We start from the raw sequence: 16,782 nt of genomic DNA on the forward strand, positions 1-16,782 counted from the left end.
CCACTGATTAACAATGACCTCCTCTTCTCAGGCTCAGGGAAGAATTTACGGTAAGCTCAAGGAGGAGAACTTCTTTGGTCCAAAGGAGGAAGTAAAGCTGGAGACTCACATCCGGGTACCAGCGTCAGCAGCTGGCCGGGTCATTGGCAAAGGTGGCAAAACGGTGAGCTGCGAGGGCCAGGTTGAAACTTCTGGACCTTAGTCCCCAAAACCAACAGCTCTCTCCTGGCTGTCTGCTCCCTTGCCCTGCTCAACCTTAGGACTCCTGATTTGCCCGTTTATTTGATTCTACTCCCCAAGCTCAGCTCCCGACGACTGCAGTTTCTTCCTGCTAGTCACCCGCCTCTTCCTCTAATCGCACTCGTGCTGTCTGGACGGCACCCTGAGCTCCTCTCTGCCCACCCTGCTCCCAGGTGAATGAGTTGCAGAATTTGACAGCAGCTGAGGTGGTGGTGCCAAGAGATCAGACCCCTGATGAGAACGACCAAGTCATCGTCAAGATCATTGGGCATTTCTATGCCAGCCAGGTACATATGGCACTCCCCCATCACAGGAGGGTGGCAGGAGCCCAGGGATCAGAGAAGCAGGACTCCAGAGGTTGACCTGCATGACCATGACAGGTCCTGTGGACTCTGGGCTGGGTCATTTTTCTCTTCCAGGGGTTAAGAGTATGATGTGTACATGCTTTATTTTCTCTTAAGACTCACTTGATTTAAACAACATCCATATATAGAGTATATATTATATATAAAACACTATCTAATGTGCTATACATTATATATTAATGGTCTTTCCTCCTCTCTAAACTTGGTCCCGCTCTAAGCCCTTATTTCACTGGATGAGAAGAGAAATTGCTGTTATCCATCACCCAGTCTTGTTCGGGAAATAATAACAACAACAGTAATGATATCACCCTAGATTTCCTTTTTCCAGTGCAGTCCCTTCATCCTTCCCAGAATGACTGCTGCATCCCTGGTTCCTGTTCTCCCACCCTCCCATTCCCATTCCAGAATTCACCATTCCTGCACTGCCTCCAGTGAGCCAATCAGCACTGCCCTGCGTTGGGACTGACCCCAGAGCCTGGAAAGGAGTGTGAATATCAGGTTTAAATTTTCTGAACCTCAACAAGTCAGAAAGCATGATTGGAAGCTGATGGCATTATCCTAAAATCCTCTTGTTGGAACTGGAAGGGATGTGGAGACTATTGGACACAGCCCCTTCCATTCATAGAGGATAAGCATGTCACAGCAGGCTTGTGGCCTGTGGCTGCTCAAGCAGTCAAGGGCAAAACAGGAACCCAGAACCCCAGCTCTCAGCTGCCAGTGTAGTGTGGCTGCACGGCATCGAGAACATAGATTTTGGAGCAAGAGGCTTTGAGCTCCAACCCCACATGGCCTTTCCTGCTGTGTGACCTTGGATAAGCAACTTTCTTTGACAATCATTTGAGAAGCATTAATAAGAGCCACAAGAGTATCTAAAATTTATGTGTTTCTGATAAACACCAAACACTATTCTACATGGTTTATGTATATTAACTCATTTAATCCCCACAACAGCCTCATTTTACAAATGAGGAACATGAGGTGTAAGAGGGAAAATGATATAATCAAGGATCCACAGAGCCAGGATGTATTAAATACCAAAGTAGGGAAAATATTTGTTGGTTAGAATAAGTGAAAAACTATGTAAAACACCAAGCACGGGGTCGACAGTAAGAATAATAGAAATATTAATTCCACATTCTTTCCCCAACCCAGACCAACTTTGTTTTTAACCAAGAAACCAAGGACTCAGTTTATGGAAAGGGAGACATTCTGGTAAAATATCGGTCAAGTGAATCACATTTTGCTTTTTATTTCCCTTATAAAACTTTGTTCTTAGGCAAGAAACTTTTAAGAAGTAAAGAGTAAAGATACCGATCCTGTGGTATTTTGTCGACTTTCACAATGGACACGATGGACGTTATTTCACTGCTTTTTGTTGTTGTTAATCTGTCTCTGGGCATTTCATGTGTAGTGGAGTTGTGATTTGTGACAAGGTCTCCTAGTTTATGACCCTCTGATGACATGTATCCCTGGAACAAGAATTCCATTTTGGGTCTGCTAACGTATGTGTCAACTTTGTCAATTTTTAGACTTTGTCAAGTTTTAAGTTCTGAAGGAGTTTATACTACTGTTTCTCCTGTGGGTGCTCCCTCCCCGCCACCCACCCGTGCTGTGTGACAGGGCTCAGGGTACTCAAAGGCAGAGAACCTTAAGGTCATTCTACCCTCAATCTTCCTCTAACTCCCATGTGTCCTATTCTGTTTGTTGCTAGTGTCTGGATCCTGATGGCCTCTCTTCTCGTGTCAGGCTGTCTCCTTGCCTTTGGAAGTCCTCACTCCCTCCCTCTTGCCTATTCTCTCTGCAGATGGCTCAGCGGAAGATCCGAGACATCCTGGCCCAAGTTAAACAGCTGCACCAAAAGGGACAAAGTAACCAGGCCCAGGCACGGAGGAAGTGACCAGCCTCTTTCCATCCCGTTGACTCAAGGACCACGGGCTGAAGTCGAGAGCGCGTTCTCCCCAGCAGACCTGAGAATGAGTGGGAATCAGGGACCCTCGGGCTGGGATGGAGATCAGGTTTGCCCACTTGGTTGAGAAAGATGTTCCAGTGAGGAACCCTGATCTCTCGGCCCCAAATACCCAACCAATTGGCCTAAGACTGCCCGCCCCTCAGGATGTCACCATGGAAATTCTAGCTCAGGGTGCTTTTAAACGTGGATTGTTAAGTAAGGTCTCAAGGTCCCACCGAGAGGGTAGGTCAGACCCCAGTGGGAAGAGAAATAAAATTTCCTTCAGGTTTTTAAAACATGCAGAGGGGTGTTTTAATCAGCCTCAAAGGATGGTTTGCTTCTTGACCCTAAAATCCTTCCAGCCTTCTCTGACTTGGTTTATTGATTAAAATACCTCTATTCTTGTGCCCTGCCATGGCCTCTTCCTGTATTCACACTAATTGTTTTATCTTTACTGCTACCAGAAAAAGTGGGAACCAATGCATTGCTCTGCTTCTGTTATTGACTCAAAGGGAGAAGACACGTCAGCCTCTGTAGTTTAATTCCAATCCCTCCCTAACCAACCAACAGGAACAGAAAGAAGTAAAGAATGTGGGAGAAATGGGGAGAAAGATGATTAAATATATAGTAATCCACGTTTAAAAGGAGCGCCCTTGTGGCTGATCTATTCCAGATCACCATCATGAAAAATTGGCACAATGAAAATTTCACCCACTCTCCTGGGGCTTCCCTGCTAAGATTCCCCGCCCTATTCGTGTCCCTCTAACCGTACAGGTCCCACATGGTCTCCAGGTGCACATGGGTGGTGCTGAATGCTGAGCGGGATAGGGGCCAACCACTGTACTGTCCCTGATTCCCACCATTCTCAGGCAGATTTTATATTTTTTTAAAGTCTATTTTAATGATTGGATATGAGCACTGGGAAGGGGACACTAACTCCCCTTGATAAAGTCTCAGTTCCATGGAGGACTTGAGTGGCCCCAAAGGCTGCCACTGTGCCCTCACCCCAGCCCATGTGCTCTCATAAGGGCTGGTTCCCAGAGGCAGGGGTTGCGGGGCACTCCCCTCCCCACGGCACTGTTCCCTTGGTGGTGGGGGGATGTGGAACCCAACCCTGAGCTCCCGATAAAGCTAAAGTCCATCATCTGGCATATATTATGGCTGTTCAGTAAATTGGAGAGTATTTGCTTCTGTTTATATCTTAGAGGCGTATTTAACTGATGGCTCCTGCCTCCCTGAATCATCGGCACGATGTGCCTAAAAGACGAAGTTCAAAATACCAGCAACCTTATGCACAAAGGGGTAAATAAGCTTAATTTATTAATTTACCAGGCTCAATAAGATCCCGTTTGAAGTTCAGCCCTTAGGGAAGACAGCAGACATCAGTTAAATGAGGTCAGGCCTCCCCTCCTAATATACTGATTGTCAGTGCATGTTAGCCAGGCGGTGCACTTTAGCTGCCTTGGACAATGCTATCAAGTGTGCTGGGAAGGGAGGAAAGGCCTCTGCATGTGGAAAAGCCTGTGCGTGGAGTCCCCTCCTTCCAACATTGCAACAACGACAGTAACAACAAGACAACCATGATATGTGGGCGGAGTCAGTCAGGTAATGCTGTGCGCGGAGTAAACTACCTCAAGGTATGAAGTTACCTCAGCAATTACTTTCCTTTTTGTTCCCCCCCACCTCTTTTTTTTTTTTAATCTTTTTTTCTTTGCGGCTTGCTGATATTTTATATAAAAAAGAAAAGCAAAGCAAAAGAGAAGCTGATAGTCTTGAATATTTTATTTTTTTAATGAAAAGAAAAAATGAGAAAGTTATGTTTCATAATTAATTACAACATGAGCCAGTGTAACCCTTTAGGAACTCTCTCTGGAGAACAGGCCCTGTGGGAAAGGCAGCGGGGGCTGGCGCCTTGGGAGGAGGCTGGGGCTGAGAGGGAGGCCCAAGCTGAGAGAGACCAGGGCGAGTGAGGCTCTGATCTCAGACTCCCAGATTCCCCGGCCACTGGCCTCTTCTGGATAATCCTGCCTCAGGGGATTCAGAGGCCTAGCAGAGCGCTGGGCCCCCAATGACAAAACACCAGTCTCCAACAACGGCCATGGTCTCCCCTCTCTCCCCCTTGGGTTGAAGGCCACCCCAGCTGGATTTTCCCACCAGTGGTGCTGTTGAGATATTTAAAAATATTGCCTCCGTTTTATCGAGGAGAGAAATAATAACTGAAAAAAAAATATATACCCTTTTAAGAAAAAATCTATACTTCTCTGTCTAAAAATATGGGAGCCAAGATTCCGTTGGTGGAAGAGACAAAGCCACCCTCTCACCCTCGGAGAGGTCCACCTGGTTTGTCATTGCAGTGCTTTTCATTTGTCGTTGCTGTTTCATTCAAACCCATCTTGCTATTCTCCTTGGTTTATATCAATAGACCAGGGGCCAATGGATACTCAGATAACTGCCCCCTCCCATCTCCCTCTCTTCTTTAGATGGATCTGATTGATTCTAAGAGTGGACCCAAACTTAGGGAAGTCTTGATTTAGGGTGGGTGGCAAGGAGGGGCGAGAGATCCAGGAACGTGACTGGGGACAGGTTCCCACCTCGTTTATCTCTTATCACTTTCTCCCCATGACGTTCCTTGGTGGCCCCCAGAACTGTCTGCCCCACAGAGAGGAGAAAGCAGGAAAGCATTTGGGGGTAATATCAGGCCAGTATAATTAAGCTTCCCACCTGTCCTAACTACAAAAAAGGGTCTCCCAACTTCCATCTCTGGCTCTATATGCTTTAACCCAAAATGAAGCAGATGACATTCAGACATCGGCCGTTTAGTGATTTAAGGCGAATTTCCAGCAGCAAGCATGCTTTGATATCTGGTTCAAACTACCATCAGAAAAAGAAAATCCCACAGTACCTGAAATGTGATTGTTGCAGTGTTCAGTTTCCTCGGGATCCTGCTCCCTTCACACCTTATGCCCACATCCTTTTCCTTTGGTGGATTCAGCTCCCAGGAGAGATCAGGAAGTGTGGCAAGGGACAGTCAGACTTCACTTGGATATTAGGCACAGCTCCACTCATTGCTGATACTTGCCCAGCAGGAAAATGGTGAGAAGTTAAACTATCAGAAAGCAAACGGAATATGGTTTGGTGGTTAAGGTTTGGCGGGATAAAGGGCCTGTCTTGGTGGGTCTGCCTTTGGCCCCTAGGCCGGGGTGTGGGCAGTCCTCTGCCCTCCTGCCCATTGCCTCCGTTTCCCCATCCTTAGCAAGATAACAAGCTAGCTCGAAAAGCACTTGGGAGATTGGACGATCTGAGAAAAGCGACTTTAAAAACCGCTTCTGTGCTCTAAGATATATATGTGTGTGTGCTACATATATATTTTTAAGAAAGGACCATCTCTTTAGGATATATTTTTTAATTCTGTGGAACACATAGAAAACCAAAATGGTTTGATTCACTGACTTTGAAGCTGCATCTGTTACACCCCAATGGCTTTATCCCCTCTGGGTCTGGTTGCCTTTGAAGGTTTGGGCTGTGGACTCGGCTCCTAGGAGGGGTCTGGGTAGGAGAGAGCCAGGGTTAGGGACAGGAGTTTGTCACCTTCTACCCTTTCCTCCCCTCCTCCCAGTCGTCCTCGGTCGTTTCCTTTCCCCTGAGCTCTCCACTTCTGGGGGCAATAGGGAGCTATTCTCTTAGTTATGCCTCACTATTGGCAGAAAAGACCCCATGTAAAACCCAGAGAACACTGGAGGGAACACTCCAGTTGGTTCTATGTGTCCGTTTTCCTCTGTGCCAAAGACAGACAGAGGCTGAGAGAGGCCATTTCTGAATCACAGTAATAGCCATCTTTCGACATATACCTGGGCTGTCTGAGAGGGGAGGGCTCTTGGAAACAGCGTGAGCTAAAGACGCATCCCTTCGCTTCTGAGGCTCCGGGGGCTGTGGGGGTGGATGTGCCAAGGGGAAGGGAGCTGAGAAGGGGGTCGGACGGCTCCTGGTTGCACTTTGGGGAAGGAGGGAAAGTTTGGGGCTCCTCCACGTGGGACTGCTCTCCGTCCCCTGCCCCCTCTGCAGAGACAGCACGGAGGGTTCCCTTCAGGCCTGGCAGACTGGCAGTGAGGAGGGGCCTCAGTTAGCTCTCAAGGGTGCCTTCCCCTCCTCCCACCCCAGACACATCCTCTGCCAAACTGGGAACCAGCAGTGCTATGTAACTACCTCACAGAGCCCCAAAGGGCCCGCCTGAGCTTCCCGGTTCCCGAAGAAGCTGGTGCCTCTAGTCAACCCTCTGCTCCCACCTCTCATCCAGCGGTGGGGGATCTCCTCCTTTCTTTCCCTTGGAGTGTTTGTGTGGAGGTCCTAGTGACTGACATTTAAACCATGCAACTGTTTCGCCTGTTTGTTGAAAACTGGTAGAAGGAAAACAGCACAGTCTGACACAGTAATTATAGGAAGATGGAAGAAAAATCCTCACTGCCAGGGGACATAAAGCCATTTCCCTTCCAAACACTCGATGATTTAGATGCAGAACATTTCTCTTGGCTTCAGACTTAGAGCAACACCCGCGGAAAACTTCAGTTTCTTTCCTTTGGATCCATAAGGCTTCTCTACTGGGGCACAGGACAGGGAGGAGGCCTCGTGACCGAAGGTGGATTGTGAGGGTGAGGGCCGGAGCCCCAACCCTGACCCTCGGCCCTGTGCCTCTCCTGGGGGCACAGTCTGATGGCACCACTACTGGTGCCTTAGTATGGTTGAATCCGGACTGACAAGACAAAAGAAAAGAAAGAATTTTTTTTCTTAAATGAAATAGCAGGAAGCTCTTTGGGAGCATGTGTTTTGAGTAACCACAGGTGATGGACGCTACGAGTATAAATGGATTAACTACCTCAATCCTTACAGTAAGATTGGAACCAAGGGCAGGGACTCGTGCATAAGGATGTGAATCCCAGCCAGGAGGAGTGAGTTGAGGCTTGTGCCACGAAAGGTTTGTCCTTAAGGAACAGGCAAGGCCTGCCTGATCCCCCACTCAGATCGATTGGGTGGGGAGGGCTGGCCGTTAGGTCCCCCCATTCTGCCTTCCTTGCCCTGGGGTCTCATGTTTCACCCCTTTCCCTCCAGTTTGCCCCTCTCTCACCTGCTATACCTTTGTTGGACCAGAGGGTGAGGAGAAGAATTACCTCCTCTCTTCGTTCTGTCAGAGGGGGTTGGCTGGAGGTGAAATCTGGGGCTTGGCCCGGAACCCACCACTTAGCCCCACAGCCAGGAAACCTGGTGAAGCAGAGCTAAGACCTCTTCAACAGGGTTTCTTTGAGATGCTCCACCTCCACTGTACCCCCTTCTCAGTCTTCACGGGGATAGTTGGCTCTAGAAGGAGAAAAGGTGGAGCAGGATCCTGTGTCCTGAGAGTCGGAGGCCCAGCCCTCTGGTCCTCTGATGGCTCGGGCGCCTTTGTAGTCGGGGAGTCCACTGGGCCATCCCAGCCCCTCCCCACCCGCTAATGGACCTCCTCATAGAAGCCCCATTTCACTTTTGTTTTATCTACCTCTTAGCAAGACAATAGAGAGAAATTAGGTAGTGGCAACTCCACTTGCTTAGGTTAGGGGGGAAAAAGATTTCTTTTTCCAAAGGAAAAAAAAAATATTACCTTAAAAATACTTTCCAAAAAATTAAAAAACCAAAAAAAAAAAAACAAAAAAAAACAAAAAAAAAGAGGGAGACATTTTCCAGTGACCACTGGATTGTTTTAATTCCCCAAACTTTTCTCTTTTTTTCCCCCATAAATAAGTTTCACTCTTTGGCGATTTTCTCCACTTGTTTAAGATGATGTGCTATTCTAACAGGTACAGCTTCACAGTCTGCCCCCTGGCTTGCCCCACCCCACACCCCAGTCCTGCCAGCGAGTCCTGCCTGAGCTTGTCACCCCAGCAAGAACAAAGGCTTTGTGTATGTTGGGGTGATTAAGTCTTGACTCATCATTTCCACCCCCGTGGGGTTGGGGGCTGCTTGTAACACTTCTCTGCAAATTTTATGTAACCCATTGCAATGTAAAGGTGTTCAAGATGAATTTCAGCAGATAATGAGTTAGCATTACGAATAAACATTCTCTACCACCGTTTGGACTCTCCCCTTTCTCCAGCATCTTGGTCCGGGTCCCGGAAACAAGAATAAGCCAAAAGAGTCCCCTCCCCAGAGGCATAGTGAGTTGGTATCCAGTCCTGAGACATCACTTACTCAGGATACTGAAAATGTATTTTTATGAATGCAAAGCTTAGTGGGGGCTGGAGGGGGGACCCCTGCTGGTGATGGTGCTACCCTCTTCTGTAATTGTGGCCACTTTGAACATTGTACTTTGATGGAAATCTGCCAGCCATCACCACTCGGATTTTGATTGTACCCTTTCTCCCACCCTTTAATCTGTTCTTTACTTTGTCGGGGGAGGTGGGGCAGTTGGCTCAGACTTTTGGAGCTTGTTCTTTTGCTGGATGAGCACTCAAATTTTCTTTCCTGCAAAGATTGTTTCAGCCATAAACCACTTCATTCCGCTGTTTCAATTTCAAAATAAAAGGAAACTTATATTGAAAGCTGAGTGTGTCTGTGTCTCAGGGAGGGTTTTCAGGGTCTGTTGGCTGAGATGCCCAGACCTTCAGGGGTCAACCTCAGTGTGAGAGACCTGGTTCCCAGGGACCAGAATCACTCGTGCAAAGTGGGCATTCTTCTTACATTTGCAGGATGGCATAGAGGAGTGGCTTTTAAACGGTGCCTTGCTCTTAATTTCCTTTGCATATTGGAGTAGGGTCTCCACCATTAAAGAAGTTGCACAATCATTGTGCAGAGCAGTCCCACTTGCTCTGGAGGTGAGGACGACGTGTTGCTCTTTCTGACACCCGCCCTAAGAAAAATGATGCCAAGGGCTTGTTTTTCTTCCTGGAAAGGGAACTTGGTTACCATCTACCATGACTGCATTCTCCTATTTCTCTCCTTTTTGAAGGCGAGATTGGTGGCGAGACAGCCTGGTGTGTGACACAGCCTGGACTCCAGCTTGGCTCTCCTGATGGCTGGTCCAGCTCTTTCTGCTATATCATCTGTCTGTCAAAGATGACATGATGGTCCTGGGCAACGCCACGCTTAAAGGAGCATTCTGGGTTATCTGTGAAGTATAGATGTGCCTTGCACCAGTGGTGGCGTTCTGCAGTCTAGTGTGGAAGGAACACTAAGGACTATCTCTCCCTCCCATTTAGGTTTCAGGGCTGCACTGGATATTGAACGCATCGTGATACCTTACACAGAGCACATATTTGGGGGGAATATTTGCCAAGTGTGGTTACCCCAGTCTTCCTTCCTACACTTGCCCTCTGCATCTTTTTTTTTCCTACTTGACTCAATCTTCTTTGAAAAACTTATAAAGTGAATCTGGATGGGTTAAGGTCATTAGGCTAGATTTAGTATTGCTGTCAATTGTGCCTTCTCAAATAATTGAATAAATGTTGGGACATGATTTTCAAGTCTTGGTGGAAGCTTTATGTAGGAGGTGAATATTTATTTGTTCCCTGCCTTGTTTCAGAAATAATTAAGGTGGCTTAAACAGGGGAATGAAACCCTGTGGATAGTTTCCTAGTAATGGCCAATATTTGTTGAGATAAAGATTGTACTTCTTACACACATTTAAGGAATTAGAGGCCTTACATGATGGATTATTTATTGAACCCTCACAACAATCCTAAAATGAATGTTATTTCCATTTTATAGATGAAGGAACGGAAGATCAGAGAGGTTATGTTACTAAAGTCACTCAGACATTGATTCTAGAACCCGGACCTTTAACAGTACCGCTTACCAACATCTCTGCAAAAGAAATCTTCGTTGGTGCATGTGAGCCCAGACGAAAACTCTAAATTCAGCTCTTGGTTTACTAGAACACCTTATTCTTTTCACTGTCTGTGTAAGTAATAAACTATAAATCTACAAGTGGCTCTTTGTATCTTTACTGGTCAAATCAGTCAGACTTTGGCCTTGCCTTGTCATGTGTGCATGAGCTTAACAAATTTGGGGCCCAATGTGGGGCCCATAAAGTTACAGTACCCTTAAAAGAAGCCTGGAGACCGTGTGCGCCAGGTTAGGGGATAACATCTGTGCCCCAGGATCTGGCAGTGCAGCCCTCCCCTAAGTGGTGGGGGAGGGGAGGTGTCCTACCTGTTCAGGGGCCGCGTGGGTTGTGGGTTGGATTGGGGGATGAGATTTCCTGGGATCTGACGGCAAATGCAACCTGTTGATAAACGTTTGTAGGTCAAGCAGCTAAAGGTAGCATTGGTGCCTTCAGGTGTTAAAAATGGGTTTGAGGCTGAGTTAATGGCCACTTAAATCAAAGGTAAGTGCAAAGCTGTGCTTACCGGTGCGAGTTGTTCCCTCAGCTCCCAGCTCCTGCGTAACTCCTGCAGTGCCTGTGTTAAAACTCCTTGGTCTGTGTTTCTGTAAAAAAGCACCTAATAGAGTTTGGGCAAAGCCCTTGCAGTGAAGGGAGGAAAGAAAGGGGAAAAAAAGATAAAGTAACTTGCAAAAGTGACGGGTCTAGCCCATTCATTGTATGAACTGTTGTAAAAATGTATAATTGGCATTGAAATGTGTCACAGGTTTGAATTGTGAATGTGCATGAAGTGTTAGAAAATTCCTTGGGTGTCCAAAATTTTCACTCTATAATGATGTCTTGTTGTTTGACAAGTTAAAAGTCTCATTCTTAGTGGCCTTGGCTGCCTGCCATTGGGAGCGACCACAACCATAAGCCTCAACAAGACTCAGGGCCTGCTTGCCAAGTAAAGTGTCTTGAAACAAGTGTCTTGAATTTCTTTTGACAATCAAGGGAAAACTGCTGTTTTTTACAAAGTGAGAAACTATGTTCTTAATTCAAAACTTGCAACTCTTGGCCAAAGTTGACCTACTCGTCTTGCTGTAAAAGAGGCTATATTAGTGTGCTAGGGCTGCTGTAACAAATTACGCCAAAGCTGGTGGCTTGAAACAACAGTTCTGGAGGCCAGAAGTCTGAAATCAAGGTGTCAGCAGGTCTATTTCTTCTGGAGGTCCTTAGGGACGTCCATCCCATGCCTCTCTCCTGAGTCCTGGCGGTTGATGGGAGTCCGTGTCCTTCCTTGGCGCAATAGACGCATCACTCCAATCTCCGCCTCCATCTTCACATGGCCTTTTCTGTGGTTCTGTCTGTTTCTGTCTCCTGGAAAGACAATCATCATTGGATTTAGGTCTCACCCACATCCAGGATTATCTCGTCTCCAGATTCTTACACGCATCTGCCAAGACCTGTATTTAATTCAGGTCACATTCTAAGGTGAGAGCCTGGCATATCTTTTGGGGGGGACACCATTCAACCTATTACAGAGGCCATACTACGTGGGGCTTTGGCCCACCTGCCTCTGACAGGTTGGCTACATTGGATTTTTCATCCCGCTTTCCCCCTGAGGTTGATAAGAACACAATGCCCTTTTGGAAAAAGACAGGTGAGACCCTGCAGGCCGACTAACCGGCTGTGGGTCAGGATGGTAGCAACCCTGGGTGCTGAAGCATTTGGTGACAAGGAGAACAAGTGGTGCTTGACTGTGGTTTGGGTTGGCGGTTAGAGTTAGAGGTAAAGGAGAGAGGAGCCCGTAAAGCTAAGGAAAACAGTATGGTGGTTGTTCAGTATGCAGAGTTCTACTCTTAACAATAAGCGGGAAAGGAACATTAGAGATGGATTTGGGCAAAAGCCCAATGTCTTGGTCAGCTTGGGCCAGTATAACAATACCATAGATCCTATGGCTTATAAACCTTATAAATCACAGAAATCTTTTTTCTCACAGTTCAGGAGGCTGGGAAGTCCAGAAGCCTGGAAACAGGTCAAGGTAAATGCCCTTCAGGCTAAAGAGGAGGAAAAGAAACAAATTGAAGGTCCAGGCTGTAAGACAATGTGGACCTGGCATTTACTCCAGGGAGTCCGCAAATGGGATTGATGGTTTGCGCATGAGAGAAATTCTCACTATCACGCCACAAGAGGGCAACACAATTTAAAGATCTGGGCTACAGCAGGAGAAGCTGCCCAGCAAGCTTTGGCATTTACTGTGGACAAACAAGGACCAAGAAGGCTTGGAGCCCCTGCTGAGGTCTGTGCTGTTGAGACTGCTGTTGGTCTGATGCCTTCACACCACGTGTCTACCCAGATGTCACTTCCTTCAAGAACAAATAGGACGTGGGCAGAAGCTGAGGTCCCTTCTTCCTAAGGAGGGCTGGCGGCCATAGGCACTGCTCAAGGTGTACTCAGGACTTGATGGCAACCAAGGTTGCCAAACCTTTTCAGTCCTTTTGGACATTGAGATATGAGTCACTATGGTGCCAGAAAGCACTCATGGGCATGGCTGGAAGGCTATTGCGACCGGATTTGGAAATAACTCTCAGTTTGGACAATGGACTGCTGTAACTCTATGAGTGGACCCCTTGGGCCAATACACACTCAAGTGGTTGTCGCTGATACTGCTGGAGAAATGCCATAATCAGAACAGTGGTCATGGGACAAGTCCATAATCAGGAGCCCACCAGGCTCCCCCAGTCTAGTCTTTTTTTTTTTAAAGATTGGCACCTGAGCTTACGACTGTTGCCAATCTTTTTTTCTTCTTCTCTCCAAAGCACCCCCAGTACATAGTTGTATATTCTAGTTGTGAGTGCCTCTGGTTGTGCTACGTGGGATGTCGCCTCAGCATGGCCTGATGAGTGGTGCCATGTCTGCGCCCAGGATCCCAACTGGCTAAATCCTGGGCCGCCAAAGTGGAGCACGGGAACTTAACCACTTGGTCACGGGGCCAGCCCCTCTAGTCTTATTATTACTGTGAACCAATACAGGATGCTAGTTGGTGGGGGCAGGGGAGGGACAAGAGGTCACTGTACTGACCAAGAAGCTAATGGAGGCAGAGATGCTTAAGAAATGATTTTGCCTTATGATAGCCTGTGTGGCCAGTGAAAAGGCTGGTGGTACCTGGCATCTCCTGCAAACTCAATGAGGCATAGTTTCCGCTTGTGCCTACTGTTTCAGGCACAACATAACAATTGTACAGTCCATTACGCAGACGGAAGGAGCCTTGTACACAGTGGGGAATGTTGTTAATGCCAACTTCAGCATCCCACCACACCCAGATCAGAGCCAATTTGTCTTCATGTGGCTTAGGTTACAATGTTTTCACCGTGCTGCTGCAAGCCGATCTAAATCTCTTCTACAATTTGTCACTACTGAATAGGCCGAGACCTAGAGAAGGCTTAAATCTCACCAGCAGAGTCCTGGTACCATTCCACGGAGACGTTCTGATTGGAAGGACTAAGGGCGGCAGACGGACTGCCTTAGGTAAGACGGTTCGGTCTCTAAACAGGGCTGGAAGATTGACCCTGACAAGAGTCAGGGTCCAGTCACCCAAGTAAAGTTCTTGGGAACTGTTAGGGGCTGAGTGGTGTCCCCTTCAAATTCGTATGTTGAAGCCCTAACCCCCTGGTACCTCAGGATGTGACTGTATTTGGAGAGAGGGCCTTTAAAGAGGTGATTAAGGTAAAACGAGGCTATTGAAGTGGGTCCTAGTCCAGTCTGCCTGGTGTCCCTGTAAGAGGAGATCTGGGCACAAGGAGAGACCCAGGGATGTGTGACACAGAGGAAAGGCCTTGTGAGGACAGGGCAAGAAGGTGGCCATCTGCAAGTCCAGGAGAGAGGCCTCAGGAGAAACCAAACCTGGTGACACCTTGCTCTCAGACTTCTAGCCTCAGAGCTGTGAAAAAATAATTTCTGTAGCTTCGGCCACCCAGTCTATGGCATTTTGTTATGGTGGCCCTAGAAAATGGTTTCAAACTGGGCACAGGCAAGAGAATTCTGCTTAATGGGCAGATTTGTAGGCTGTGGTACTTGTCCTAAAACACGCCCCCAAATGTACTTTGTGACCAATTCATAGAGTCATGGGACTGGCAGTGTGGTCTGGTGCCTGTCTGGAGTCAAATGGATCATCAAGTCTCAGGCACTGGGGACAAACATTATGGCAACAGATTGCATAAGACCCTCGCCCCCTGTTTGTGAGTCGTGTGGATGCCATGGAAAAGGACCCTTCAAGGATGAAAATCAGTGGAGTTGACAAGCCATTCAGATCTGCACTGCCTGAGCGAGGACAGTAACTCCCTGCATACACTATCACATGGTGGTCATCCATGAACAATTCACATCTCTACCCTAAAACAAGGCCTAGCGATTACAGCACACGAGGCTAAGGGAGCCTGGATAATGTGCCGGGACTGCCAGCCACAGTTGAGTAGCAAAGGCAACTTCAGAGACTATAACAGGGATATCAGACCAGCTGGTCTCGGCAAGCAGACCGTATAGGTCCCTACCCTCCTCTTGAAGGTACTGCTGGGCACTGGCTGCAGTAGACACTGTGTGCGTTTCCTATTGCTGCTGCAGCAAATTGCCACAAACTGAGAGACTTAGATCAACATAAATTTATCATCTTACTGTTCTGTAGTTCAGAAATCCAAAATATGCTAAAACAAGGTGTTGGCAGAACTGCTTTCCATTCTGGAGGCTCTAAGGGAGAACCTTTTCTTGCCTTTTTTAGTTTCTAGAAGTTGCTCGTGTTCCTTGACTCCTGGACCCCTTCCATCTTCAGAGCCAGCAGTGGCCGATCCGGCCTTCCTCACATGCGTGTGTCACTCTGACATTGACTCTCTTGCCTCCCTCTTTCACTTATAAGGAGCCTAGGGATTACATTGGGCCCACCCAGAGAATCCAGATCTTCCTACATCAAATTCAGCTGATAGCAACCTTGATTCCATCTGCAACTCGAATTCCCCCTGCTAGGTAATATAATATATTCACAAATTCAGGAGATTAGAATGTGGATATCTTTGGTGGTCCATAGATATCTTCTCAGGGTGGCACTGCCATCTCCATCTGCATGAGAGATGGGTGCCATAATATTCAAGGACTCTTAGATGGCCCGTGCCACGTTTTTGGATCCCTGAACACGTGCAATCAGACAATGGCATTGCCTTTGTAGCAAAAAGTACTCAGTAGTGGGCAGCACCTGGAACATTCGCGGGACTTTTCACACCCCTTGTCGTTCTCAGGCAGCAGGTGCCACTGACACATGGTATGGATTTTAAAAAAGGAAAAACTGGAGAAGAGTAACTGGACAACCCAAGTTCAGTTTTCAGCGGAACACTTCAGACAGGCAGTTTGGCCTCTAAATGTGGCAGTTCCCTCCCATTTAATTAATTTATCAATTGCTTAATCACGAGGTTGGGGAGGAGGGGAAGAGGCCCATAATGGCTGTAAGAGACCCAAACCACATAATTAACCCTTCTCACTCCACCTTCCCCCCTCCCACATCTACCCCTGGGAGACCGGGCTACTGGAATTTGCGAGTAACAAAGAAGGTTGGCAACTCTCCTGGTGCTTCTTATGCCTCCCTCCCCAACCCCCCATCACCTAGCTATGCTTGCTGGATTTGGGCAATTATGGACATTGATGATAACGATCAAGAATACAAAGTGACAACTCCTAAGGTGGTCCTGGCATAGCTCACATGGGGTAGATGTTCTAGGATGGTACAAGGCATGTAAGAAACTGCTGAACCACCTAGGGATGAGGCTGCGTGTGTGGTGGGCAAGACTTGGGGAGGCTGGAGAAAGGGGAAGCTGTTGCTGCAGAGGCTGGTCCTACAATCATGTGGCCGTGGAAGGAGGGGAAGAATCCCCGCTTCTGGGGAGAGAAAATCTCAGACCTCAGGAGGTTAGGTAATGAAGCTAAGTCAGGCAATGTGACAAAGCAGGGTGACGCAAGCACTGTGGGCAGAGATTTGTGGGGCTGGGTAGGCCTCCCTCTTATTTCTAACTCCCCTCAAGTGGGTCTTGTTCTATTGTGACATGATGGAGCTGCAGAGAAGGCTCCCGTAGGGTTCTCCTTGGGGAGCTTGTCCCAGGGCTGAGTCACCACTCTTTCGGGAGGAGAGAGGAGGTCTCCAGGTGTGCAGATTCCACCACCCACCTTTCCACTTGGTAGCCTGACCCATGCCGGTATGTCAACTGATTCCCGGTGCTGCATTATCCGTTCCCAATAGGCTGAACTCTGTCTGTCCTTTCCTGACCAAAGCAGAGAGCTCCACCACTGCCCCACCCCGAAGGGAGGATGCCAGATGAGGAGAACCCAGAGCAGACTCCTGACAGTTCAAGAGGGCAGGGGCA

At 47.7% G+C, this 16,782-nt stretch overlaps 1 protein-coding gene across 1 annotated transcript in view; it reads left to right on the plus strand.

Annotated features, from left to right (window-relative positions):
* The window catches only part of IGF2BP1 (insulin like growth factor 2 mRNA binding protein 1), a 38,922-nt gene extending 35,956 nt beyond the window's left edge, over positions 1 to 2,966 (plus strand). The window contains exons 13-15 of the mRNA XM_014740998.3: positions 32 to 163; positions 414 to 527; positions 2,410 to 2,966. Coding sequence (XP_014596484.1) covers positions 32 to 163; positions 414 to 527; positions 2,410 to 2,502 — 339 coding nt within the window. The 3' untranslated portion in view covers positions 2,503 to 2,966. The remainder of the gene's footprint in view (positions 1 to 31; positions 164 to 413; positions 528 to 2,409) is intronic.
* The last annotated feature ends 13,816 nt before the right edge of the window (positions 2,967 to 16,782 follow it).

The sequence above is a fragment of the Equus caballus genome, chromosome 11 (assembly GCF_041296265.1).
Source record: "Equus caballus isolate H_3958 breed thoroughbred chromosome 11, TB-T2T, whole genome shotgun sequence".
NCBI classification, from domain to species: Eukaryota; Metazoa; Chordata; class Mammalia; order Perissodactyla; family Equidae; genus Equus; species Equus caballus.